Raw genomic sequence first — 26,343 nt, 5'->3', positions numbered from 1 at the left:
AAACTTACTATTTTTAAATGTTCTATTATATAATAGATATCTATAAATGTATATTGGCGCATAATTCAATCGGTTAGCAAGATATACATATGTATGTAGGTGTTAAGTACTTCCTGAGGAGTTTAAATGACCACTAACGAATAATCCCAGGACTAAACTGTCGAAGAGAAAGTAGTCCACAAATATTTAATATGAACACATTTGGAATATGGGAACATTCTTGAAGTATAGAAGCCCATATACTTTATGGATGTTCCTATATCAACACACACATATTACATATAAGGATAGATATATAAAATATTATTATTGTTGAAAAATCATGGAAAAGTGACATTGATGTCATCAAAATTTAAGTAATTTCAATAGAGATTTATTTTCTCATACTTCTTGCATAGAGTGCAAACAATTAAATTCAAACCTTTTTTCCCAAAACTTATTTGCGAAGTGTGGTGAGTTAATTTGAACTAAAATTCCAATGGGGACGTCGTTATTGTTTCCAACAAAGTCAGTCGTTTTAGAATTTTTATAAAACCAGCAAGGCGAAAATAATTGAAGAGGTGAAAATTTACCTCACTCTTTCACTTTCATTTTCCGTCTCTCACAAATTTTTGATCTTTGTTGTTGTTGCCATGGGAGATGACATCGTTGGCATGCGCGTTGCTCATTTCGCTAATGTCGTTTTTTTTCTTGTCCCAGCCCCTCAAAGGAAAGTACTATTTTTTACCTAGCACATGTGGTTATAGTACATACATATGCACATATGTACATATGTAAATAAGTACATAATTACAAAACGAAAATTGCTCTGTAGATACACTCGTGTACCATAAATGACTGCAAATGTACACAGTGTGTATGCTCTTTGCCACCAGTATCTCGCTGCCGCGTCTCATCTCTCACACACACTCGACCGGGCCACCGCCTCCTGCCGAGCATCGCGTGCGAACAGCTTATAGCGCGAAAACAAGAACCGGTATTAAGCTAAATTGTAGTATGCCTTATTTGTGCGCTCACTGAGTGTAATTCGCGGTCAGATCAACATTTTCGTCGTTACTGCCGCCGTCATTATAGCCACCACCGTTTGCCAATTTGGCTAGATTCACCTCGTCAGAATTTGGTCTCAGTCAGTCAGTCGTGCACCGTTCAGCTCGGGACTTGTGATTCGCTGGTCGGTTGACCAAAATCTAAGAAAAGGTACTCGATTCGCTGAGAACTCTGCATATACAGATTTTTTCCACTGCAAATTTGCTAAGCAAACACATATTTCAAGTAATTTTTGTGAAAAAAGTTCAACAATCAAATTAACCAGCACGAATTTCATTCAGAATATGCAACCCCGCAACAACAGAGTGTTTAATTAGTGAAAAGTGCAAATCGTATCGATTTCTTTGCAATTAAGCGAAAATCTCAACACAACGAAACGGCAAATGTGCTCAAATAGCGGCGATTGTGTTAATGAAATCAAGAATTTGCATGTTTTATGCGTTTACCCCATTTTGGCTTCTAAAATATTCATTATTTATTTAATGATTCATCGAATTAAAGAAAATTTAAAAATTTAGCAATTTTGCAAAAAGTTCTTTTTTAGGCGAAATCTATATGAAAGAATGATGTGGGAGAGCGACTGCGAAAGGACCTGCAAAAAAGTTATATAACTCAGAGCAAGTACTTTGAGAAGCACAGACGATAGAGATAAATATGCACATGTGTAGCTTGACATTAGACAACACGTCGCTTGTGTTTCGCTGGCTCGCTGAGCCGAATCGAGTCGGAGATATACTGAAATTATCCATTGACTGCTTTTGTATACATTAATTTTCTGCTCGATGCCAATATTAGTGGCAATACGAGTGCAGGGTTGAGTAAATAATTTGTTGAAGCACTACAAGCTTGCATACATTGTACCTGTTCTCATTTATAAATTATATATGTACATATACATATGTACATAAATACCATAAATGCCCAGCAGAGAAATCAAACAAGTGAAAATAACTCCCTTATAGCATAATAAACATGTTAGGACAGTTGCTTGAGCAAAGGCTTATGAATCTTTTTCACATTATAAGTTTCTTAAATTCGACCATAACCTTAGAACTAAACAATTCCTAGTGCTACGTATAATAAGTACTAACAATCTCACCGAGAAACTGTGCTGTAGTTGCACATAAAATAAAAAAAACACTACAATAACGGTATATTACATTTGCAGCAGAATTCATTCATGGGGATGTCACTCTCGCTGGTTAATGCACGTACATACATATGTATGTGTAAATAGATACAGCTGCAATATCACAATTTAGACACTTGGCTTGAGTTTAGCATTCCATTAGTTTGATTAAGAAAGGACAAAAGATGCATGTGACAGCTGACAGCGCAAACGATCGCCAATAAGAAAATTAGAGAAACACTTAGCTGTCAAATTCGCATATACTATACTTGACAGCAACGCGCGAAGCCAGATAGCTTCGTAACCAGATCAAACTAAAAGGTGATAATCAAAGTGAAATTAGCAAATGGAGCTCTAATTAATTTAATGCGCATCGTTGCATTTAACGTAAACTAACTAAGCTCTAACTTATTAATAACGCCGCATTTTAGAAAAGGCTCTGTTGAAATGAGTACTCGTTTCGTGTGTTTGTTTCCAATAGATACTTTATTTAAAATCACCAAAATTCAATGGTTACTGATATTGGAAATGTTTGCACCGATCGAATTAGATATATGAAAATGTACATATGTATTATATACAATACATACATACATACATATGTAAGTGACAAGAGCGTGAAAGTTCAATTGAAATACTTAAGAGAAGTCTAAGTTAAACATACAGTAAAGTCTTTCCTACATACATATGTACATATGTATGTATCTTTATGTGAGTATGTAAGTAAACCACAAAGTGAGCTTTTTTTAAAATTAACGCAGTTAAAGCGTGTTTTAACCGAAAGCCACGACAATTTCGCCGGTTCGGTGTGGGATAAGATTTATCACCTGTGTACATACAATGATATGTACATATTTACATAAGTGCGAACAAATTTTTTTAGAAGTCTAGACGAAATTCGTTTACGTGAATAATATCATGTTGCGAAGCTAGAATTATTTCCATTATTCAATTATATAAGGTTGTATTGTTGCTTCTTTCGACAATATTTTTTAATCCATACCGTCAATTAAGCATTTTTATGTTTTTCTCATGTACTTCTTGTTAAAATTTTGATGATTTTATGTTATCATCATGCTTCAACTAAATAAGTTTGTGTCGATAGCCCAAAAACAACAATTTGTCAAAAGTAACTTGGTCCATATTGTCAAAATCAACTGTTTTGTTTTGTTTTTATGATTCAAAAATAATTTTTTCCAAAATGTCAACTAATGAAAATTTCTGATTTTGACATTATGTATACAAACACTTCTTTCGTAAGAGAAAGCAGGTTCCATAACGACACAACCATCTATAATTGAATTATGGTCATCACTAAATAAACATATTTTCTTAGTCTCGAATGTTTGAAAAATATATTTTTGAATAATAGCAATAAAGCAAAACTGCTGATCTTGACATTTGGAATTAAAACATGTTTGACAATTTTTTATTTTATTGGTCTTTTGACACAATCTTGTATAATCGAGTCATAACTAATTCGTTAACCCAGTGAATTTAAACAAAAACTCAATAATTGTCATAATGTTAGATTTTTCAAAAATTGGTCCGCGTGTAAAATTTTCCTTTACGATAACTATTCCATGCATCGAACAGATGAGGGAACAGTTCAAATAAACTCAAAATTTTAGTCAAACATACAAACACTCAATGTGTGTTTATTTTTTTTTATCAAAAACAAAGACAAACAACCTATTGCAATAATATAAAAAAGTATATCTGAATACGAGTATAGATATGTATGTACGTAGGTATATCTTCAAAAATTGTCTTACAGTTGAGAAACATTCTTCAACCTTAACCGAAACTTTTCATTTATGGATCTAATGCACTAATTTCACTTCTCCCGTTCTATTTTGATTAGGAGTTGAAATATTGGTTCGAAAATTTATTAAGTGGTGTTTCACGTTCACTTTTATCTTCGCACATCTTAAATAGCTGTTAAATTTAGACAGACAGACGGACTACTAATCACTGTGTAAACACGAACGATTTGCATATTCCTACTTACAAAGGTATCAATATGTAAATCAGCAAACCCACTAAGCATGCACGTCAAGTTTAGGTGAAAAAGTATGACAGATCACATGAGTCAATTTGATTTAAACTCGTTTTTTGTGTCTATTACAATTAGCGCTGTGTGAATATCTTCCCATTTGCACATTTAGTATGCACTTTTATGGAAATAACTACTGAAATCATCAGCTTTCACTCGCAATCGTTAACTACGCATTTTCATTATTAGTTTTCAGGATAGCGTTTTCGGTATACAAACGTTCAAATACTAACTAATGCTATAAAATATCAACTACATTTAAAAAAATCGACTTTGGAGCAGGAGTAAATCTACTTTAACACCAAAGAAAAAAAACTAAAGTTGATTTTAAAGAGAGTTTTTTTTGCACACAAACACAAACGGTCGTTTTTTGGTACAAAGATACGGTACAAAGACAGGTTTCTTGTACCCGAAAATTCACACTGTTTATATGCCTTTTACGCAGTCTTATAACGAATTCTGTCCAGTTGACAGTATTTTACCGGGTTCGTTCCGGTTACATAGACCCGAATGTCGTGGAAACGATTTTTTGTTGTTCTCTTAATCTTACATGGACCAAATAATGAAATGGTATCAATTTCCTACCCTATCTTAATGCCAATACTATATAATATAGCAAAAACCAATAACAAATAGGACTTGAAGTACAATTCTTTGAATACAGTTCTGAATTCAGTTTTTTTTAACTATCCTATTGCCGTCGATAATCGGTTTCCCTTTTTATTAGATTATTTCTTTACTTTAATAAATTCAAACTAAGCCTCATTGGTGTACACATACAGAGATTTTGAACAAAACTAACGGAAGTGGAAACTGTTTTATTAGACGGTATTGGTCACTGTAAATACATACATATATTATAAGATCAAGCGAAATACGACCTTGTAATTGCAGTCATTTGGCATAAAGTCGAGATATTGTGCGTTAAGTAGTAAAAGGCTTACAATAGCTTTGCTGATCCGATTGCCGAGTATCCATAGTAAACATGTGTGACATTTCCAGGATAACACTTTTCATATAACTTTTCGAACCTCACAATGATTTTACCGCCAATTTTTCGAACGATTTACAGGTATTTCAATCTTACCAACGTTTTCCAAAGATATAGCGTTAACTTGATTTTTAGCGTCGATAGCTCACTCAAATATCGTAGAAGGATAATCCGATGCAAAAATATAAAGTTGTCTTTTCTATAAAAAACAACCTTGAAAATTAAATCTTTCGAGTGATGAAATAGAGAAAGTCTTGTTTCGTTGAGCTCTTGAATTAAAAGACGCAATCTTGTCTCTATGCCGTGTTGCCGCATTGATAACGGCCTACTGAATTGTCAATAAAGCAGTGTATAGTAAACAGAAAGTAAACACTTTTCATTCAACGATGAAGTGATTTTACTACGAAGTAGTAGCAAAGCCAAGGACAAACGATGAAAGAAGCGATTATTTACACTAATTTTTTTATGTACTTGGTTTGAAGGTATGCGTCACACCAAAGCGACAAATAAACAAAGTAGATCTTAAAGTTGTAATATAATTGATTGTACCAAATTACATACATAAGTATTATATAAAGTCAAAAAGTATTTTCCCAAATCACCTGAACCTTAAATTAATATATGTTTGGAGCATTTATTCAATGGAAATCGCACGTGTGTGAAGCATCCGAGGATTTTTTCCTTAGCTTACGGGTTGTATGCTTACCTCATAGAATATATACAACTTTTCCGTACAGCTTGAGCAGAACGTAAGCAAATTGGAGCATCTTTTCATGAATAAAACTCTCCTAATTTGAGGTGTAAATTCGTTTCATCGTTTGATTGACGAAAATGGCAGATAGAACAAATAAAAAAATCTGACGTTATTCGTTATTAACAATAAATTTTTTATTATTTTTTCTTTTGAAGTATTACATGTCCAAATTAAACCAAAAAAATTTATCTCACATTAAAAGAAAATAAAAAAATAATTAAACGTGCATTTAAGAATTCTTGCTATATATAAATACATATACACAAACGTATGTATATGCGGTTGTGCGTAAGGTCGCAAAATCGAAGGAGCGCCAAGTGACGGTCGACACTGAAGAGCGGGTGTGTAAACGCATGCGTCAATCGAATTTAGTTAGGTCAAATTTCAATCTTTAGATACATGTACGTACGTGAATAACGGCGTTCAAAAGAGTGAATTGTAATCAAGTTCTGTGAAAAGCTTGCTGTTAGTGGTCAATTGGTAACTGTTTGTTGCGGGGTTCTGTAGTAAACTCAGTGATTTGCACCAACACATTGTTCTCATATCACATATAGCCATAAAAGTGCGGAACTATCACGGTAGAAAGACACAATCAACCCTTAAATAGTGCAGCCGAAAAATTAATAGTGAGTGCTTAATTCAGTGCAACAATCAGTTTGATTTGATTCCTATTCCCGTCGTACAACTTTAAACTTAATACAAGTGTGTGTGTATGTAATGGCGTTTTTGCGTTCCATTTGTGCTCAACGTGCCACATCAAATTTGGTTTATAGTCGCAATAAAAGTAATAGGAGCGCAACATCTGCGTGGAGAACGAGTGGTGAGGCCACCGCCACAGCATCAATATCGACATCGGCATCGTTAGGATCAACGAACCAGCAGGAGGTACGTCATGTAAGTAATCGTAAAGCAGACGATCTCAAATACTCAGCGGTATCACAGAGTCAGTTAAGTCGACGACAGCAGCAGCAGCAACGTCAGCTTCTCAGCAGCATTCTCTTCTCACCTGCCTACAACTCACGGCATACACTATTCACGAAAGGTCCGCTTGATCGATCTGTAGTTGCTGCTCGGCAAGAGGCTGAGCCTGAAGTAAAACGACCCCGTTCTCATAAGCCCCCACAACAACAACAACCAAATGTTCCTGCTAATCCCCAACGTGATCCATTGGATGTCAGTTTCAATGATCCAGTCGCGTCATTCAAGAGCAAAACAACATGGGAGCTGATACGCGCTTACTTGGTATACACCGTTTGTTCCATTGAACCTGTAGTGGAGAACAATCTCAAGGTAAATTGAATCTGCACATATTCTTTCAGAGCACATATGCAATTTTTTAAACCCATCTACTTATACATACATATGTATATTATCGCATTATAGTGGTCCTGTAGAGTATACATAAATATAAATAGAACAGATCTAAAATGTCGCTAACGTCAGAATTCTGACACTTCGCCAGAAGTGTTTTCAAAGAATGCATTATTTTTAAATAATATTGTGTTATTTTTATAACTAGAACATACTTACATATTTATTTCATACTTTTGGAGACACGTTTTAATTATACTATATTCCGTATTCTATAGAAGTTTAGAAAAGTAAGGGCTATGTTTGTATTATGAGAATTGGTTTTTCGTGCTAACAATTTCAAAGTAAGTCAGAATTACTGGATATATTCAGGATGTGGAAAATGGGATTATTATTGAACTACTAACGATTATGCTTAAATACAATTTCATCAATGGACTTAATTTTTTTCCAAATTTGTGAAATTTTTGACAAAATGTGTATGAAAAAGGAAAATAAATATTATTGGGAAGTGCCATTCTATCATGATTTACCATATGTACATACGAGAAAAGGTTAATTTGAATACAAAACAAGGCCAAGTCTGGGTATTGACTGTACCATTATGTTTCTATACGTGAAAAATCTTTAAAAGTTTAAGAGTTAGGGAATTAAATATAGTATTAATAATATAAATCATATCAGACAACCGGGTCTGTCAAATAGAGGAATAATGAACTTGCAAGTTCTTAACAGAACTCGCCAAGTAGCATAGAGTTCTATATACCAAATTATTATATCAAGAGGATTATAACGAAGGCTAAATTTATTTTTACTTTTTTTTATTAAACTATATAGTATAAAGTACGCTCCAAAAGTTGCTGTTTGTGATTCAAAAGTATGGCAAATCACCCGATTTTCTTTCAAAGGTTGAAGAGGTGGCAAGTACATAAGAGTTTAAAAATAATTTGCTAGACAAGTGCATAAGCCAACTGTTATCAATGGCACGAGTCAGACGTTTTGGCTTTCACTCGTTGAAAAAAATTCAAACAAATGTTGCACTTACATCAGGTGTAGCGATTTGCTCTGACGATGACGGTTGGTCGTGTGATACACCTATTTTCCTCTTTTCTTAGAATGTGCAGTATATTTGCACATAATGTACATGCTTACAGGAAAAAGTTTTAAATTATGTGAAACGGGTTCCTCGTGCTTTTGCAAGTAGTATATGCATATGTAGATATGTATATACACAAGAATTTATGTGTAATATATGGTGGAATTTATTGCCACCGGCATCGCAGGCCTGATAGTGGTGACGCCATCAAACGACAAGCCCCCTAAACCGGCCAACAAAAAGGCATACATATACACGAAAGAACACGAATACTTGCGGTATGTATGTATTCGACGACGAACGAACGTGATAAACCAGAGAGTGCCACCGACCAACCGACAATGGAGAGTACCAGCAAATAGACGCCCACGAGCGCAAACGTCATGCCGTCGCGTGATTCGCTCATGCTGGCGGCCGTAGAAAAGTTTGCGCCGGTTAATGCAGATAAATTTTCAATATGAAAAGATTTTATGGCGCCGGAAATAATGCACACATACATATGTACATAAACTTACATATTTACATGCCAAGTGTGTAGTGGTATGAATTGTCTATGTGTATGTATTTGATTAGCACTTTTTGGATAATTTCGTTGTTCATAGCAGCTTTTTAAAAAGTCACGTGACGTCTCTATTCACTATTTCACGACACCGAAATTATATTTTTGCTGCTGACTGAATACAACGTACATCGAGATTTTGACTTTACTATGTGTACAAAAGTATTTTCGCTTATCTTAAGTTAAATACAAGTAGCAAACTCTTGAATGAACAACACAAAAAGACGGTAGTATGGCTGAGTCAAATGCTATTGAGAGAAATGCCTGTGGTATTCTTTCACATAGTTTTGAATTTTTCCTACAGGGTACGTGCGACGTCATATCAAATTCTTTTGTTGCCAAAATGTGATTACGTTGGCATTGGCGTGTTCTTTTCAGATGATTCACTAACCGAACTTCAACCAGCCGCTTTTATATAATTTGTTTTTCGTTGCAGCAGGTTTATAGTTTAAGAACACTTTCATCTTTAAGCAAACAGCGACGAATAATGTACTTACATTTAGTACATGTTTATATGACTCTGCAATAAGAGGCATGCGTTTAATACGACGTATGTACCTACATATGTATGTACATATGTACATATGTATATATGTACTTACTTATCTGCGATAATCATACATATGTATATGTATGAATGTATGCACAATATGCAATCTTTGTATAAAATTTAGAGAATTTTGCGAATGAGAAAAATATTCGTGTTTAAGTAATTTCTTGGAAATTAATTATACAGCTGCAAACATAAAAATAGCAGTGCATATGTAATGATGTACGCAAATGAACGCATGACTGTGCCGCATCTATTCCTAAGTGATTGATTTGCGGTTAGAGGTGCGCCGCTGCAGCTAAAAAATAAAACTTTATGCATTCTAATAACCCTCAAAGAAACGTCAGTGAAGCAATTAACTAATGGCACAAATGGCTTCTCACTAGTGTGGACTTCCTTTTCTAGGGCTTCCTTTTCGTAAGCGGCATAATCAAATCGCAATTAGAGCCTTTTTAGGATTCAGAATATTGATATTGCCTTCAATATATAAAACGTAATATATTCGATTGTGTATAGTTAATTAATATTAGTAAAATATCTTTTAATTATGGTGACTAACGTTTATTCAAAGCAAAATAAGTCATAGTGAGTATGCATATTTGTTTGATAATTGACGTTAAAATATCCACAAATAACGCAATAAATATTTGTAACGAGAACGTAAGAAAAAAGTTACAGAAAATAGTTCTCCATTAAAGCATATTCAAAAATCTACAGTAATGAAATTATTTAATTAATAATAATAAATTTTATATTTCGCTGATTTTACTTTAAGGGGGTATTCTGGTCTAGAAGCATGAATTTCAGGTAATTTTTAAAGTGTCGTAAAAAAGGCAATTGATCCATTTTTTTACTAGTTATTTTTTAATTTTAGAAGAGTACAGAAAAAAATTAAAAACTAAAAAAAATAAAAAATTTCAAAAATTATGAGCTGACGAAGTGGGGGGTCTCTAAAAATTTCCACGTGACCATACCCATGATTTCAACCCTCGTAGTTATCTGAAACCAAAAAAAAAAAAAAAAATTTTTACAAAATGCCGACTGCCTGAAAAAAAAAAGTTTTTTTGGATCACTTTTTCTGACTATATCGAATTTTTTAAAAATAATAAAAATAAAAATTTGAGGATGGGGCTAGTTCCAACCATAGACAAGCCTATAAAGAAGACTCTATAAAAATTTCAAGTAAATCGGTCCAGTAGAACCTGAGAAATCGTGGGTATCGTTCCGAAAAGGTCAGTTTTGAGAAAAACGCGTTTAAAGTTTAGCAGTCAATTCCAGTGAACACGGACGCCACGTCACAAAATCGGCTGTATCTCCGAAAATAAGTCGAATTTTGAAAAATCCTTCCATGGTCATATTTTTGAAAGTCTAAACTTTCAAGATATGCAAAAACAAAATCTATTTTTTCGAAATCCTAGACAAGAATACCCCCTTACAGCTTTATTTTTAAAGCATCATTTACGTACACTAATTTAATTTTAAACAAAATAAAATACTGATGGAGGATACATCTATAAAGTTTTTTCATTTTCATAAATAATAAAGCAATTAATTAAATTTAAAAGACTTGTTATCCCATGAAAGGTTGTAAATGACAATGCTTTGAAGGGTGATAATCTTTACTGCGACATACGATTTCGACTTAAATTTTTAATATCAATATATTTACATTTGAAGGTTTTAATTGAATTTATGCAAACATAAAGTCGTATCTGAAATGTTTTTTTTCCTCCAGTTAGTGTCTTCACTTATCTTTTATGATTTCAACTGCGATTTTGTTTTTTTTTTTTTTGCCACATTTACTTCTATGAGCAAAAATTGTAGAACTTTGTTCATAAGTTGAATACTGACAGTCGGAAAGCTTTGTTTCCCAGGCGTTAACGTGGCGCTGTTTTTCGAAAAAATTTAGTGTTTTTGGAACCAATCATACTTTCCCATTTTTTAGGCCCAAATGATCTTTCAAAATGGTTTTCTGATTCTTCCGATATCGCAACGAGGCCAGTTAGATCTCTGACTGTTAATCGGAGATTCTCAAGCATAAATACTTATATTTTATTGACGTTCTGATCATCAGTTGATATTGATGGCCGTGCTTCGTCATCAACGTGTTCTCGTCCTTTTTTGAATACCAAATTTAATAAAACTTGTTTGTTGAATAATTCATTGTAAAAATCGCCGAATGCATTATACTTTATGTACTTCAGAAAGACAAGAGGATACCACACACTAATGATTATTTTGATATGGCATTTAGCACAGTTGCCACTGACAGTCATACCTAGAAAAAAATATTTCGACAAATGAGGTTCCGCGCGAAATTTAAATTAAAAAGTCTTACTACTTTTTGACCACAGTAGTAAAACAACTTACTTGATCACATTACATTTAAAAATAGCAGTTCCATATATGAAATGGTTATTATCTATGTTAAATAGTATTATTTTGTACAGTCAATTGTTTCAGAGTTATATGTCTACTGGCTGCTCTTCAAAAGATGGTGCGCAAAAACGCCTAATTTGAATAAAATAAACCGTTGTTGCTTTTATAAATTGGTCTCTTGTTGCGACATTGCAAACTAATTGGTTAACTTGGATATTGAACTCTTCCACTATTAGAGGAATTCAAAAACTCAACAAAATTTAGTGCACATTCTTTTTGGTTAAGAAACCGTAGCATAGGAAGTTATACGAATTTTCTGTTTCCGGTCATCTGTTTCTGGTTCATTTTATGACTGCGTAATTTTTTATTCCAAATAATTGGCAAAAACATCTATTGAAGGTGCATGTCTGTTTATAATATCCATTGATCTTCCAATGAAAATAAGTGTTTATAGACCTCAAGATAAGAATCAAGTGAATGCGCAATAATATGTTCCAAATATATGGTACATATACGTATAACGGTGTTATTTATAATCGGAACAAATGTCTCAATGGTATGATTCAAGCTGTATTAATATATTAACGGAATATATTATCACACTGATGGTCGGAGGTCGTATGAAAATACTATTGGGGTACTCACAACATGTCATAAAGCAACGTAAAATCATAAATTTTTTTTTTTTGTTGTTGGATTGCATACTAAAATAAGTTTACGCAAATACTACTTTGAACGCTATGTTTTCGGATCGTTATAACTTATAACTTTATGAGACTATGCGAAACCCCTATATACATACATATGTATTTTCATACTCTTGCAACCAGTTGCTACAGAGTATAATAGTTCTTTTCACCTAACGGTAAAATTCGGATGACTATCTGATCGAGTATTACTCTTAAGGTGAACTTTATATGTGTATATATATTTATATTTCATTATTCTAGTAATTTCTTGGATATTATTTCGTGCGAAACACGTGAACGGTGTGTTTAAAAAGTTCCACTTAAGGGCCATACACCAGCATATGTAAAATCAACACATTTTATCTATTTAGCGTCTGCAAAAACACACAAACAAACAAACGTAACAATAAGTACTTGCTGCAATAACAAAAACAACTGAAAATCTGACAATCCGACAATTTCAATTTGGCGACCGAGTGTTTAAGATAATTTGTGGCAACTCGTCGTGGGTTGAAATTGGGTGAATGACTGCGGCCTTGACGTTGTGACGATTGCACGTTGCGCCGGTTCGACAGTTAACTAATTCATCCCACCACTGTCATTATATACATATGTACATAGGTATTTCGAGTACAAACTGGCCACACATATACTCGCTTCTACGTGCATATTGCGACATCTGTTCATATGTATGTGTGCGTGCTGAAATGTTCCTAAGAGAAAATTGCACGTCAATTGTGAGCCATGAAAAATATAGAAATATTTGACAGAAATAGATTCACAAGCAAAAGCGCAAAATTTTTATTTTCCAAACTCGCATCCTTACACGTTCGTTATGTACGATCAAAGTTCGCGCTGTTGAAGATATAATTATATAGTAAATAAGTATAATATACTATACTTATGTATATATACATACATATTATGTGCCATATATCGATAGCTAGGTTCTACTGAGAAAGGTAGGAGTTACAAAAAATATTTTCATGCATAAACATTGCCGAAGTCAGTGGATAAATTATCATAAATTATATTTGATTTCAGTAGCTGTTAAATAAATAAATGTACTTATGTATGTATATATTTATGGCAATGAATAATCATTTATATTTTAGCATAGAAAATCGCTTTTGTGCATTCGTTTGCCATTTTCTAATTTCATTACACAACAATTAAAACATTTCGTTAATATTTTATGAAGCAATAGTTGGCATTTACAACCTTATCCCTGCGTAGCAGTAATTATTAATGCTCAGAAATTTTAAATTAAGAACCCAACACAGAAATCTTAAATTTTGCCACCTGTTTCTGATATTTCAAAAATTTAATTTCTACATTGGGGTTGTTCTTGAAAGAGGTAATAAGATGCATGACTTGTTTTAACTTTCTCCGCATGTAATTTTGACGTCGACGGGAGACGGTTTCAGAAGGGTTCAAGATGCAAAGTTTCCGTTGAAGAAGTAGTTGAGTGCAAATGTGCACATACGTAACTAGACCTTAAGGGGTTTCATGGGTTTCCTCGGGTAAAAAAACAGCCTTTTTCAATAATTTTTTTCTCATATGAAAAATGAAATATTATATTGTTTTTGTTACAACATACACTATTAAGTAAGAAATTCTGAAATTTTTAGAAAAAAAATATTTTAAACTCAGCCATTGCGACGCTATTTCCAGTGACCGGTGACAGATAAACTCCTGCCTGGATCATCTAAAGTGAAAAAATATGTGTTTTAGTTAAAACCTTAACTTAGAACTTGGACGAAGAAAACAGAAACTGAAAATAAGATTTGTGGCAGACATTTTTACAAAAAAAAAAAAACAAATTTTCAATGAAAATTTTGCGACATTTTTTTTCAAATAGTTGCAACCGAAAAAAATCCTTCTTCCAAGGCTTCAAAAACACAGTTTCGACAAAAACGCGTTTAAAGACGGCGCACTTAGCCTAGCTAGCCTCGAGCACACAAGTTATCAAAGCTGTATCTCCGAAACTATTACTCGGATCAACTTGAAAATTTGGGACAATATTCCAGAGGTGTTGTAGAATTTAATAAGACAATAGAAAAATTGATTTTTTGAAACTCGTAAACCCTTTAAGTAAAATCAACGACATGGAAATATTGCAAGGCCGTGTAAATTCAATTTCAGTATTGTTGTTTGAAAGGCTTCTGTAACTAGACCTTTAGATATAGTCGCTAAAATAACTAAATTTTACTTATTTTTGATAACTGTAGTTTATTAGTATTTTGTAATTATGTTAAACGAGAATTTATTCGTTGGTATGTAATATATTCAAAAAGTCGTCTCCTTATTTCACTATAGAAACCGAAAAATTTTAATTTCACGCCAAAATTTCGAAATACATATGTATATAGTACATGCATAAACAGTGACTACGCTTTTTTAATCTTATTTTCTCAGTCATTTCTGAGGCCTACAATTGAGCAAAAACTTTATATGTGATGAATTAGATTTGAATACTACAGTTCTAGGGGTTGGGGTTTAAAAAATACGCTTCAAAAATGTTTTCCTTCTATTAAGAACCACCCTAAGATAAGCTATTTTGACTATATTAATGAAAAGATAGCTTAGGCAATATGTTGTGTCACAAATATTTATTATAAATAATTAATACATTTATATTTTATTTACATATACCTTAAACGCACATTTGATAACCATCATTTTGTATATACCACACACATCACAGCTAATGAAGATCGCCAATACATTGCTCGGCGACAAATTGTTTACAATGCTGATGAAGGCTACGTTCTATGGTCATTTTGTAGCTGGCGAAGATCAAGTCAAAATCATCCCAACACTAGAAAGGTAATTTCCAAAGTAAACGAAACTAACACTTCTTTCTATTTTTGTTATATTTTCACATGTGCCAACCCCATATTCATGCCACACCGATAATTGCCCGCTTTCGACAAACGCAATAAATCCCCCGCAAACGCTTCAATACAATCACAATTGGCGCTTGGGGCTACGACTCTTGCTAACGGCTTTCGTGCTATGCTGCCGCTTTTCCTAGATAATGAAAATTACACGCGCTTTAATAGGTGACCGGCTCTTTGCGTTACTGATGAAGTTATCTTTTTATGGACACTTTGTTGCGGGCGAAAATAGACGTACTATCGTGCCTACTCTTGAAAGGTTTCTATTATTAATTTCACATATGCGAGTTTATAATATATTCATGCACATACATACAACATATGTATATCTTCGTATCTACTCGGGTAATAAAGCATGTGGCATGACTTTAACAATTAAAAAAAATACAATTCACTAAAACTTAACGATCGAACCATTAAATAATTATCAAATTATTTCTGTGTACACATATGACACACACACACAAGCATAGAGTAACTAAATATAGGTGTGTCACATGACACTGACCCATAGTGGTTGGGTAATTTTAACTAAACCGAACAGCATCAATAATCCATAATCATGCATATGTATTTGTGAATCCCCGCACTCACCACCGCAATTGAAATTTTATAGTCGAACTGTTACTCGTGACACTTACTTGGCCATTATTTCGCTCTCAACGGCGCAGCTCTATTGAAAATACCTTCGTGCATTTATATATGTTAATACTATATATGTATGTAAGTAAGTGCTGGTGCAAACCCAGAAAGCGTACTGCAGTTATGTCACACTTCACTTGACTACTCGCATCTAATAATCCATTGCTTTCCATACAAAATACGCATGTAATAGTGTGTGCCCTTAAGTGCCGTAATAACTCTCATTCATGACAAATACGAAAGCCAACAAAATGCACATGCAACTTAATAACCGTTAACACACACGTGCGATTATATGCTATTTATGGATTTTGCTAAATGTTATGGAAACTTTCCAGGTTGCGCTCGTTTGGCGTTAAACCGATTCTCGATTACTCTGTGGAGGAGGATCTCTCTCAGGAAGAGGCTGAGAAACGTGAAGTTGAGTGAGTTGCCACTATTTCTACTTGCTTGGTGATTACTTACAATTTTTTCTGTTACAGATCTTCAGTTTCTAGCGCTGGCGATGTCAAAGATGATGGTACGATAGCGCAATATCATGTGGAGAAGTCCTTTGCCGATCGTCGTTACAAAGTGAGCAGTGCCCGAACTTACTTCTACTTGAATGAAGCTACTTGTGAGCGTAACATGGAGATTTTCATAAAATGCTTGGAAGCCGTCTCAGGTAAGAGAGCAAGAGAGTTGCCGAATGTCTAAAAGCAATGCAATTATTAGTGCTTCAAATATACTAATATCATATAGACTAATCGAAGTGATTTTGTAGTGGTTAAACGAGTTCACAACAAGAAAAACCTATCTCACAAAGCAATCGACCCACGGCAATCAACGGCGAACCTCCGAACCTATTTCCACCATGAAAAGCTTTTTATAATATTACTCCCAGTATACAGTATACTTTGAATTTGACGAATAATGTCTATAATGATATTTAGAGACATTTTTGTACATTCTATATGTATGAGTACAACTGGGAGCTTCATTCGAATCATTTGACCATCTATCTGAATACTCCAATATATGAAGGCATAGAAATAGGCTCACAAGGTTACAATGATTATGTGTTCCTGTGTTTCCTCTTTGTTTAAAGATGTTTTGAAAAACGTCCACGATCCTTTTTAATTTTGAAAATCAATTTGAAATAATATCCGAATATTAACAAAAACTTCGCATATCTTGATCAATTAATATGGATAAATATCCATATAATCCCAATTTTGTAGAGACCAACGTATGGCATTCATTTGCTTTAATTACGTAATAAAATTTCTTATTTTATTGCAACTTTTTGAAATCCACTCCTTTCTTCCTGATCTTATTTCCATAAATTTTCAAGCTTATAACATTATAACAAAATCGGTTATCGCCTTTCCCCAATACTGCTACTACTCGTATTACTACATTGGTGTAGACCAATTTCGATTCGTCGAGAGAGGATTTCACTTTTCAATTGCCCACTCTGACCAACGTAGCACCTGTTATGAAGAGTGATTCTGCGTTGTGTTCAAGGCTGATTTTGTTGGTGTTGTTAATGTTGGCTCCAAGATAAACGAAATTATCTACAACCTCAAAGTTATGACTGACAACAGTGACGTAGAAGTCAGGACACGAATGCGCTGACTGTTTGTTTGATGACAGGAGATAAGTCTTGTCCCTGTTCATCAGCAGGCTCATTCGCTTAACTTCTTTGTCTAGCCTGGGGAAAGCAGAACTATCGACGATTGTGATCAGATCAATATCATCGGCATACGCCAGCAATTGTACACTCTTGTAGAAAATTGTACCTTGTCTATTAAGCTCTACGACTCTTATTACTTTCTCCAATATTAGGTTGAAGAAATCACACTATAAGGAGTCGCCCTGTCTTAAGCCTGTGTCAAACGGCTCGGAAAAATTCTTCTCAATTCTGACTACGCTTATGGTATTGTCCAGCGTCAGATTACGTAGCCGTATAATCCTACCATCTGATATTATTATTGACTTTTCACTTCTATACAAACTTTCTACGAAGAAATGTTTAAAAAAATCTTTAAAGCTCAGGAATTAGAATTCTAGGATCGTTTCTGATTCTGATGTTAAAATTAAATAAAATACTTCATTTTGGTCGAAATGGCTTCTGTGTTTTTTTTTTTTTTGTTATGCAGATAATTTTACGCCATTGCATATCTCTATTTTTGGTTTGCATATCTCTATATGTCGCCTAAACACGTAAAATATGAGGCGGCCCAACTTTTTGTTGGGAATTGAGATAGTCGTCGTTCTACACTTTGTTATAATGAAGCCTAGTAATGTAAGCTACCAACTTTGTTAAAGTGCTGGCGAGAAATGCATCCACCCCAACTCATTCTTCCAAGTAAATACTGATACAGTAATAATCCCACAATAGAAGAACAAGTTAAGGCTTAGCGCCGAATGCCGTGTCCCACTTTAGTGAAGATTTAAAATATTGATTTTCGAATATATTCGAAATTGTTTGCATTCCAATTGCGTTTTAAAATTTAAAAACAGTTTCTTTGTTTTGCTTGTGTTGTTGTAGTATGTTCGCACATAAAATCTTTTAAAACTGTGAAGAATATATTTTCCTTGCATAAGGTTCTCAATGATTGACTACATAAATGCCTTTGCATGTATAAGCTTATACTCATTATGAGTCGCAAATGTTCTAAATATAAATCACTTGTGCAAACAAATTATGTACAGATGGTCATAAATACATACATATGTATGTGGGTTTATACCACGAGCTTTTGCTATCAAAATACCAAATTTGTTTTTCGCACAAAAGAAAATTGCGTTTAAAAGAATGTTTTCGTTTGTTTATACCTCCTTGTGACAATTTAAGATTCTATGAATATTCTCATAAATGTGTTAGACCAGCTCTTGAAGGTATTTGTAGTTGCAATTCAAAATTAGAAAAATTGGTAAAATTTTAAAAACATTTAAAGGAAATTTTATTAAGAACTTTTCACCAACTACAAATTAATTAATGCAATGAAAACTTCCGTTACTCGTTAAGCAAAAAACTGTGAACATATTTCCTTTACGTATCAAGGCTTAGACCCCAGTTGTTTCTACATTATTTTGTAATTGAATACCCAAATAATCTATTAATCAAGATAATTAATCTATAAAAACAGTATTTCCAAAGTAAAACCGACGATAGTAAACTAATAAATATTGAAATCGGTGAACTTATTAGAATTAAGAGGGATTCTTCCTGTTGGGACTTAAAATGAAATTTGAAAATTGTCAAAGCAACAAAATCCAATAATAGTATTTCATAAAAAACTGCTATTTTATGCTCATCGGAATTGGTGCTAGGAATTCTGCACAGGGTGAAGTAGTAAGCTAAGGATCACGAGAAATAATTTTATGAATGCTAATGGCTACAACTACTACTAACAGTAAAATAACCCAAGGAAACAGGGCCGTATTATAAAACAAAACTACAATTTCATGAGAGAAGTACTGGTGTGTGGGGGCAGTCTGTCTGATTAAGTTTGTGGCAATACAAACGATTAGAAAGTGTATAAAACACTGACTCTTTCCCACATTTTGAACAAGTTTAAGGTGGTTCCAACAAGACAATTTCCCATTCATACCGCTAGAGTCGTAAAACAGCGGATTAAAGACCAAAATTTTGAAATTATTGCGTAACCACTATATTGACCTGACCTAATCTTTAACAACACATGTTGAGTTTGTTCTGTCGAAAAGTATACGAAGATGGGACAGAAATTAAAGACACTGAATGTCTTAGTGGTCATAAATAGAGTCTTGGCCCTTATATCAATGACAGTTGATATAAATTTTTTTATAATTTGCAAAATAAAGAAAAAAAAAACAAAAACAACTAAATAAATTTCAAATTTTTATAATTTTCTGCTAGTGGAGGGGAAAAAACCTAGTCCTCATCGTAAGGATTTCTACCTTTGTGATCATTTGAAAGAGAAAATAAATAAGAAAAGACTAAGTTCGGATGTAACCAAACATTTCATACTCTTGCAATTTATGTCTCTTAATCTTATTAAGATAACTCACATATTGGCCGATTGGGGCAATGTTTTCAACCCATTTGTAACACACAAACATTCTACTACCAGGAAAGGATTCTCTCTGAATTTGAATTATATATCTCTTTGACCGATATTTTCAGTTAAAAGTCAACCAACTAGGTTCACATCTTCAGTAGCTGGCTTGAACAGTTTTGGTTCGATTTGGGAAAGTTTTAGTCGTAAGGTAGCACACCTCAAAAGTACTATTCGTGCAAAGTTTTTCCCTGATATATTGATTATTCATTTGTATACTGGAAAGATATATACTGGAATATGGAATTTAAAATTGTATTATATGAGAAGTAGTCGTGACTTTTTCGAGATCAATTTTTTTATTTTTCACTAGTTTAGTTAGTTAAAAATATTTTCCTAGACGCATTTTTCAAAATTCGATATATCTATTTTCCAAGTTATACTGAACCTTCCCAATTGACTCAAATTATTTACGAAATTTTCGAACAAGTTTAAAAAAAGTGGAACAAAACTTTCTTCTACCATCAAACTTTGTTGTTTTATTGACAGTAAACTAATCTTTATAACAAAAATTCATCAAAATCTATGGTTTGACTTTTTAGAATCGTTGAAAAAGTTTATTTGTTATATTAAAATAATTATTATTCAAACTATTCGGTTTTTATTGCTAAGTTAATGTTATGTTACACTGCTTATTTACTTTAGTACTAAATTTATTTTTAACACATTATTAATTTTTTCCCTCACCAATGAATTCACTCAAATTTGGTGTACTGCTTATGAAATAATATAATCGCACCAATCAAAACCAATAATTTCCACTAACCCACTAACAAAGATGACGATCACAAAACTGTACCCCGACCCGTTGCTGAGGGTAAGCTAAACTTGGAATTACATAGATATACAATGTTTGTATTCTAGCTTGGCCAAACATTTAACTTTTTGTACATACGAATAAATGTTTCGTCCTATGTATGAATGTATGTACACTTGTAAGCCCACAGAATCTGCTGCCGTGGCATACAAATAGAATAGTATTCCCGCAATGTAAATACATATATAAATGTATATAACACATATATATATTAAGCTATATAAAGTAGTAGCATCCATCGCTCTAATTGTCGTGCTTTTACTTGATTTCGTTCCACCTAGGCGCCACTTTTGGTACGGGTATTACGGCAATTAAGCTTACGGCGCTTGGACGGCCACAGCTTTTGGTGAGTTTGAAAACGCCATTACAAAGACTTAACTTTATAATAAACAATTTTGGGATTCCCTCTTTTCAGCTGCAAGTTTCGGAAGTGATAATGCGCACTCGCAAATACATGGAGGACCTAGTCGGTGGTCAGGGTAATGTACTGACTCATCACAAAACGATTAAAGATCTGGAAAAGTACTATTCCAGTTTGGGTGACAATAAAAATGTGCAGGATTTCTTGAAGAATGTTACTTCGGACAAGGAAGGGTGAGTTCCATCATCGATATTGCATATGAACATGAGCTATAAATACATCTTTTCTTTGAAGTATTCTCCACTTATTCCCCTGGTCTGGCATTGTGGATGAGGACTCGCAGTTGAGTGACACATTCCGTGTTCCAGACCCTCAGACCGGACAAATGCGTCGACTGATCTCACAGATTCCGCCCAAAGAAGAGGAAATGTTCAGGAATATGATTCGCCGTGTCAATACAATTGTTAAAGTAATTATTTTCCTTCAACTTTACCTTTTTGTTTGACTAATTTTGTTGCTTTGTAGGCCGCTGCGGATCTGGACGTGCGCATAATGATCGACGCTGAACAGACATATTTCCAACCTGCCATTTCGCGCATCACTTTGGAAATGATGCGTAAGTACAACAAAGAGAAGGCCATCGTATTCAACACATATCAGTGTTACTTGCGAGAAACCTTCGGAGAGGTAAGAAATAGTCTCTTAAATGTCGGTAAATTTCCATGAACTCATTGACTACCTCATTTACTTTAGGTGTGCACTGATCTGGAGCAAGCAAAACGTCAGAACTTCTATTTTGGCGCCAAATTAGTGCGTGGCGCCTATATGGAACAGGAGCGAGAACGCGCGGCTAGCATGGACTATCCGGATCCAATCTGCGCCAATTATGAAGCCACCACTGATATGTACCACAAAACATTGACTGAATGTCTGCGAAGAATAAAAGTGAGTAAGGCGATGAATATTTGTGCTTTCAAAACGAAACTGAAAATATTCTCTGCTTCACTTATTTTATAGTTATTGAAAGACTCCGGTGAGGACGCTAAGAAGATTGGAATTATGGTGGCATCACACAACGAGGACACAGTGCGTTTTGCTATCGAAAGAATGAAGGAAATTGGTATCTCACCCGAGGATAAAGTCATCTGCTTTGGTCAATTATTAGGAATGTGCGATTATATCACCTTCCCACTAGGTACGTATGAGCTCTTACACCAGAGAGCCACATATACAATACATATGTATATAAGTAGTAGACAGTCGTCTAGTTTCATAGCGCGATAGCGAATGACGTTAAAAATATTCTCTCCAAATTGGAACTAGATAGCTTCAAACCTCTTCCTTTCAGAGTGGAAACCGTTTTGAAAAACAGCATTCTGAGAAAAACGCGTTTAAAGATTGGAGTCGCTATGTTCCCCACTCTGTTCCCTTTCTACAAGAAACGTTGTAGCGACCGTAATAATTTGAATTTCGATTTCAAAATTTGAGAGAATGTTTATTACAGTGTATACTATCCGATAAATCAACAAAAAAAAGATTTTCGAAAATTTCACACAGAGACAATTCCTTAATTATTTATCAATATTTTGTCGTCTCAAACAGATGTAATACACTTTTGCCAATGATTTTTCCAGACCTAGAAACACATTTCTTAAGCACTTTTTGTGATGCTCCTTCAGCGAATTTTGTTTTATCTCTTCGATCGACTGCAAACCAGTTCCATTCAGCTGATTGTTGACTTTTTTGCATGTCAAACTCATAAATCCATGTCTCATCGACAGTTGTGGGATCGGAATTCGTAGTATTAAGCTTGTCCAAAGAGACCGGTTTACGGAAAATTCAGTTTTATCAGGTCGAGTATAGCAAGAACGCGTTTTATACCCAAAATATTCAAAATGTCAAGCACTCTTGCCATTTCCCTAACACTTACCTGACGATTTTCAAGCACCATATCTTTAAATTTTTTTTAACATTTTCATCATTTGAAGAGTTCGATGGTCGTTCAGAACGAGGCATGTCTTCAACGATCTCTCGACCGTAAGTCTTTTCTAACATTCTCAACAATTCCGCACACGAAATTTGGTTCTTCTTCTTCTTCTTGTTAATTGGCGTAGACACCGCTTACGCGATTATAGCCGAGTTAACAACAGCGCGCCAGTCGTTTCTTCTTTTCGCTACGTGGCGCCAATTGGATATTCCAAGCGAGCCCAGGTCCTTCTCCACTTGGTCCTTCCAACGGAGTGGAGGTCTTCCTCTTCCTCTGCTTCCCCCGGCGGGTACTGCGTCGAATACTTTCAGAGCTGGAGTGTTTTCGTCCATCCGGACAACATCACCTAGCCAGCGTAGCCACTGTCTTTTAATTCGCTGAACTATGTCAATGTCGTCGTATCCTTTCATTGGGGGTGTTTTTTTACGTGGCGGGTCCCAAACCCAGCGCAATTTAAATAAAATTTTTTTGGCCCAATGTGTTTTAAAATATTGGAGAGATATGTAACTGCGGTGTATTTCAGGTCAAGCCGGCTACTCAGCGTACAAGTACATCCCCTATGGACCAGTCAATGAAGTTTTGCCATATTTGTCGCGGCGAGCACAGGAGAATAAAGGTGTCTTGAAGAAAATTCAAAAGGAGAAACGCTTGCTACTTTCCGAAATCCGACGTCGATTTTTGACAGGCAAAATGTTCTACAAACCTAAGGGCAACTATGTGCCCATATAAACTTGCCCCACTTAAAAGGTCCATCACACAAATCCAAAACAAACTTACATACACACACATACATACGTCGAGCATACAGAGAGAACACAAAGGTGAAATCAACAAGGTAGAGGACTTGGGAATCACCAATTGCCGAACACAGATGCAATAAAACATTGCTGAAAAATCAAAATGTGTAAGATTTTATTTATACAAATAAATCCTTAACCGAAACACACAACAAATTGATATTACGAAATATTTGTATTTATAATAAATGTGAAGCCACTGAGATGAAACGAAAAATGTTAAACATTAGACTTATATACCTAAAAACTGTATCTAATTTTCGAGAACAACAACAACATCACATTTGAGGACTGCTACTGTCTACTTAACGATGTATTGGCACACGTATACTCAAACATACGTGTATGTGTATGTATGCTGAAGTGAAATTAAAGTGTAGTTGCGTCTGAGCCAGTCTTACGCACGCAAACATTGTGGACTCACTGGAAAGAAAAGACACAGTTGGGTGCATGTATGTGTGTACGAACTGCGAAAGCATGATCCTCGAACGCTGCTCGAAAATTCAAAAATCTCGTCACTATTTTACTTTAAGTTGATCGATCTAGTTCGTGTTTTACTTATAAGACATATTTTGTGGTGGCGCGTTTTATCCTTAAGAAACTATGCTAACGTATGCAACATACCTCTTAGCGCTGCAAGTGCTGCTCGTATTAGTTTTATTATTTTAATTATGTAAGCGCGATAGATCTAAGCACCTCTCTACCCACATGTATTCGAGATGTTTCAGTCCTAAAATATATTTTTAGCAATATCTAGTGGAATCGAATGTAAATTAACTCAATGTAAACATTTAGAATTTTATTTCGAGAGAGTCTTTTAGATCATTGAATGCACCTACACATACATACAGATATTTAGTATAATTTCTTGTTAAAATCATATGGTAGCTTATTATTTAGTTTTGTTTGGCGCCTAAATATATGCTTTATGACTATATTCAAGTATTATAATAAATAATAAACAAGTGATTGTAATGCCCAAAAAGTTCATGCGCTCCGCAAGCTTCAGTTTTATTGATTGCCATTCTGTTCGGTAAATATTTAATTTCAGCCAGTAAAAAAACGAAAGCAAAAGCAAAAAACGACCGCCGCACTTTGCATTCACTATATAAAATGTAGTAAATGTTGACTTTTTCGATATTGAAATGACAATAATAAACTGTTAAAGTGGACTAAGCATCGTTAGGAGCACATTTACAAGAATATATGGACATAATTTAATAAACAAAATGTGTAATTTAAAAAAAATAACGAATTTTCGAAGCAGCCGTGCCGGAATTAAATTTCAATTATTGTCTATACCCCAATATTTACCATATTTACCCAAAGAAAATAAATGTTGATTACGAAACTTAAATCTACTATGCTATATTGTAATTGTAAATGTAACGGACTTTTTTTTTAGTTTTAGTCAGCTTCAATTAGTGTTTCTAAAATATGTGCATATTAAAAAAATAACTATAAACCAGAAAGTATGCTAGAAGTTGCTCGAGAACTAATACTGAAAAACTGTAAACAGTTACTAATGCTTTATTCATGTCGAATAAGGGGATTCAAAACAGTTAGCAAGTTAAGCGTTAATGGTAAACTGTTCGTATACATATGTATTTATTAAATTCCATTATACAAGAAAAATTCCTTTATTTCAGTGTTGAATAAAATAAAAAATAAATAAAATAAAAAAATCAATAAAATTACATTTTAACCGTTATTATTTGGCCACTTTCATGGGAAAAACACATTAAACTACAATTTTATGTAAGGCATACCAGAAATGGGGTCTGTAAGTTTGTATTCTACAGCATTTGGTAAACTAATACCATAAACAGAGCTTATAACGAGTAAACCAAGTAGAGGTACTTTTTTTAATAGCCCTTTAACGGACAGATCTCGCGTGAGTCGTGTCAAGCGACATGTTATATTTGTTCAGAATTTGAACGTTCAACTTTATTACGAAAATTCACGTTCTGTAAAGAATGTGTTTCGCGCGCTTCGCTCAACTTATGACGTATGGTCAACAAAATCGGCCTACTTACACAACACCATCACCCACCTTGAGACCCAGCATTCATTATTGAATAATATTCAACCGAATAGACTACGTCCGGCACGCAGTGAAGAAAATATAGCAGTTGTAGCTGTGAGTATACACGAACACCGTGGAGAGTCGATTCGGCGCCGTTCGCAGCAATT

The 26,343-nt window shown here is 34.1% G+C and overlaps 1 protein-coding gene across 4 annotated transcripts; it reads left to right on the top strand.

Moving 5' to 3' along the window:
• Positions 1 to 1,090: 1,090 nt before the first annotated feature.
• On the top strand, positions 1,091 to 25,847 carry LOC126760030 (proline dehydrogenase 1, mitochondrial). 4 transcript variants are annotated; one of them, XM_050475361.1, is made up of 13 exons: positions 1,091 to 1,197; positions 6,532 to 7,267; positions 15,599 to 15,720; positions 16,442 to 16,528; positions 16,586 to 16,767; positions 20,967 to 21,005; positions 21,287 to 21,351; positions 21,421 to 21,599; positions 21,661 to 21,835; positions 21,892 to 22,053; positions 22,120 to 22,311; positions 22,384 to 22,561; positions 23,877 to 25,847. In XM_050475361.1, the coding sequence occupies exons 2-13, from the start codon at positions 6,695 to 6,697 to the stop codon at positions 24,080 to 24,082; spliced, it is 2,160 nt and encodes a 719-aa protein (XP_050331318.1). In that variant the 5' UTR covers positions 1,091 to 1,197; positions 6,532 to 6,694; the 3' UTR covers positions 24,083 to 25,847. The 4 variants fall into 4 exon arrangements, with proteins under 4 accessions (XP_050331318.1, XP_050331317.1, XP_050331320.1 ...); XM_050475360.1 differs by lacking the exon at positions 15,599 to 15,720 and adding an exon at positions 15,269 to 15,390; XM_050475363.1 differs by lacking the exon at positions 20,967 to 21,005.
• Positions 25,848 to 26,343: the final 496 nt, after the last annotated feature.

The sequence above is a fragment of the Bactrocera neohumeralis genome, chromosome 5 (assembly GCF_024586455.1).
Source record: "Bactrocera neohumeralis isolate Rockhampton chromosome 5, APGP_CSIRO_Bneo_wtdbg2-racon-allhic-juicebox.fasta_v2, whole genome shotgun sequence".
Classification (NCBI taxonomy): Eukaryota; Metazoa; Arthropoda; class Insecta; order Diptera; family Tephritidae; genus Bactrocera; species Bactrocera neohumeralis.
Note: the sequence above shows the minus strand (reverse complement) of the source record. Positions and strands in the feature narration are given on the sequence as shown.

Bases quoted from the DNA above. Each gene is read 5' to 3' on its own strand.
- LOC126760030 (XM_050475361.1), top strand. From the start codon at position 6,695: ATGGCGTTTTTGCGTTCCATTTGTGCTCAACGTGCCACATCAAATTTG. The intron at 16,768-20,966 runs GTAAGAGAGCAA...CCACTAACAAAG, and splicing joins ATGCTTGGAAGCCGTCTCAG to ATGACGATCACAAAACTGTA. The intron at 21,006-21,286 runs GTAAGCTAAACT...CGTTCCACCTAG, and splicing joins ACCCCGACCCGTTGCTGAGG to GCGCCACTTTTGGTACGGGT.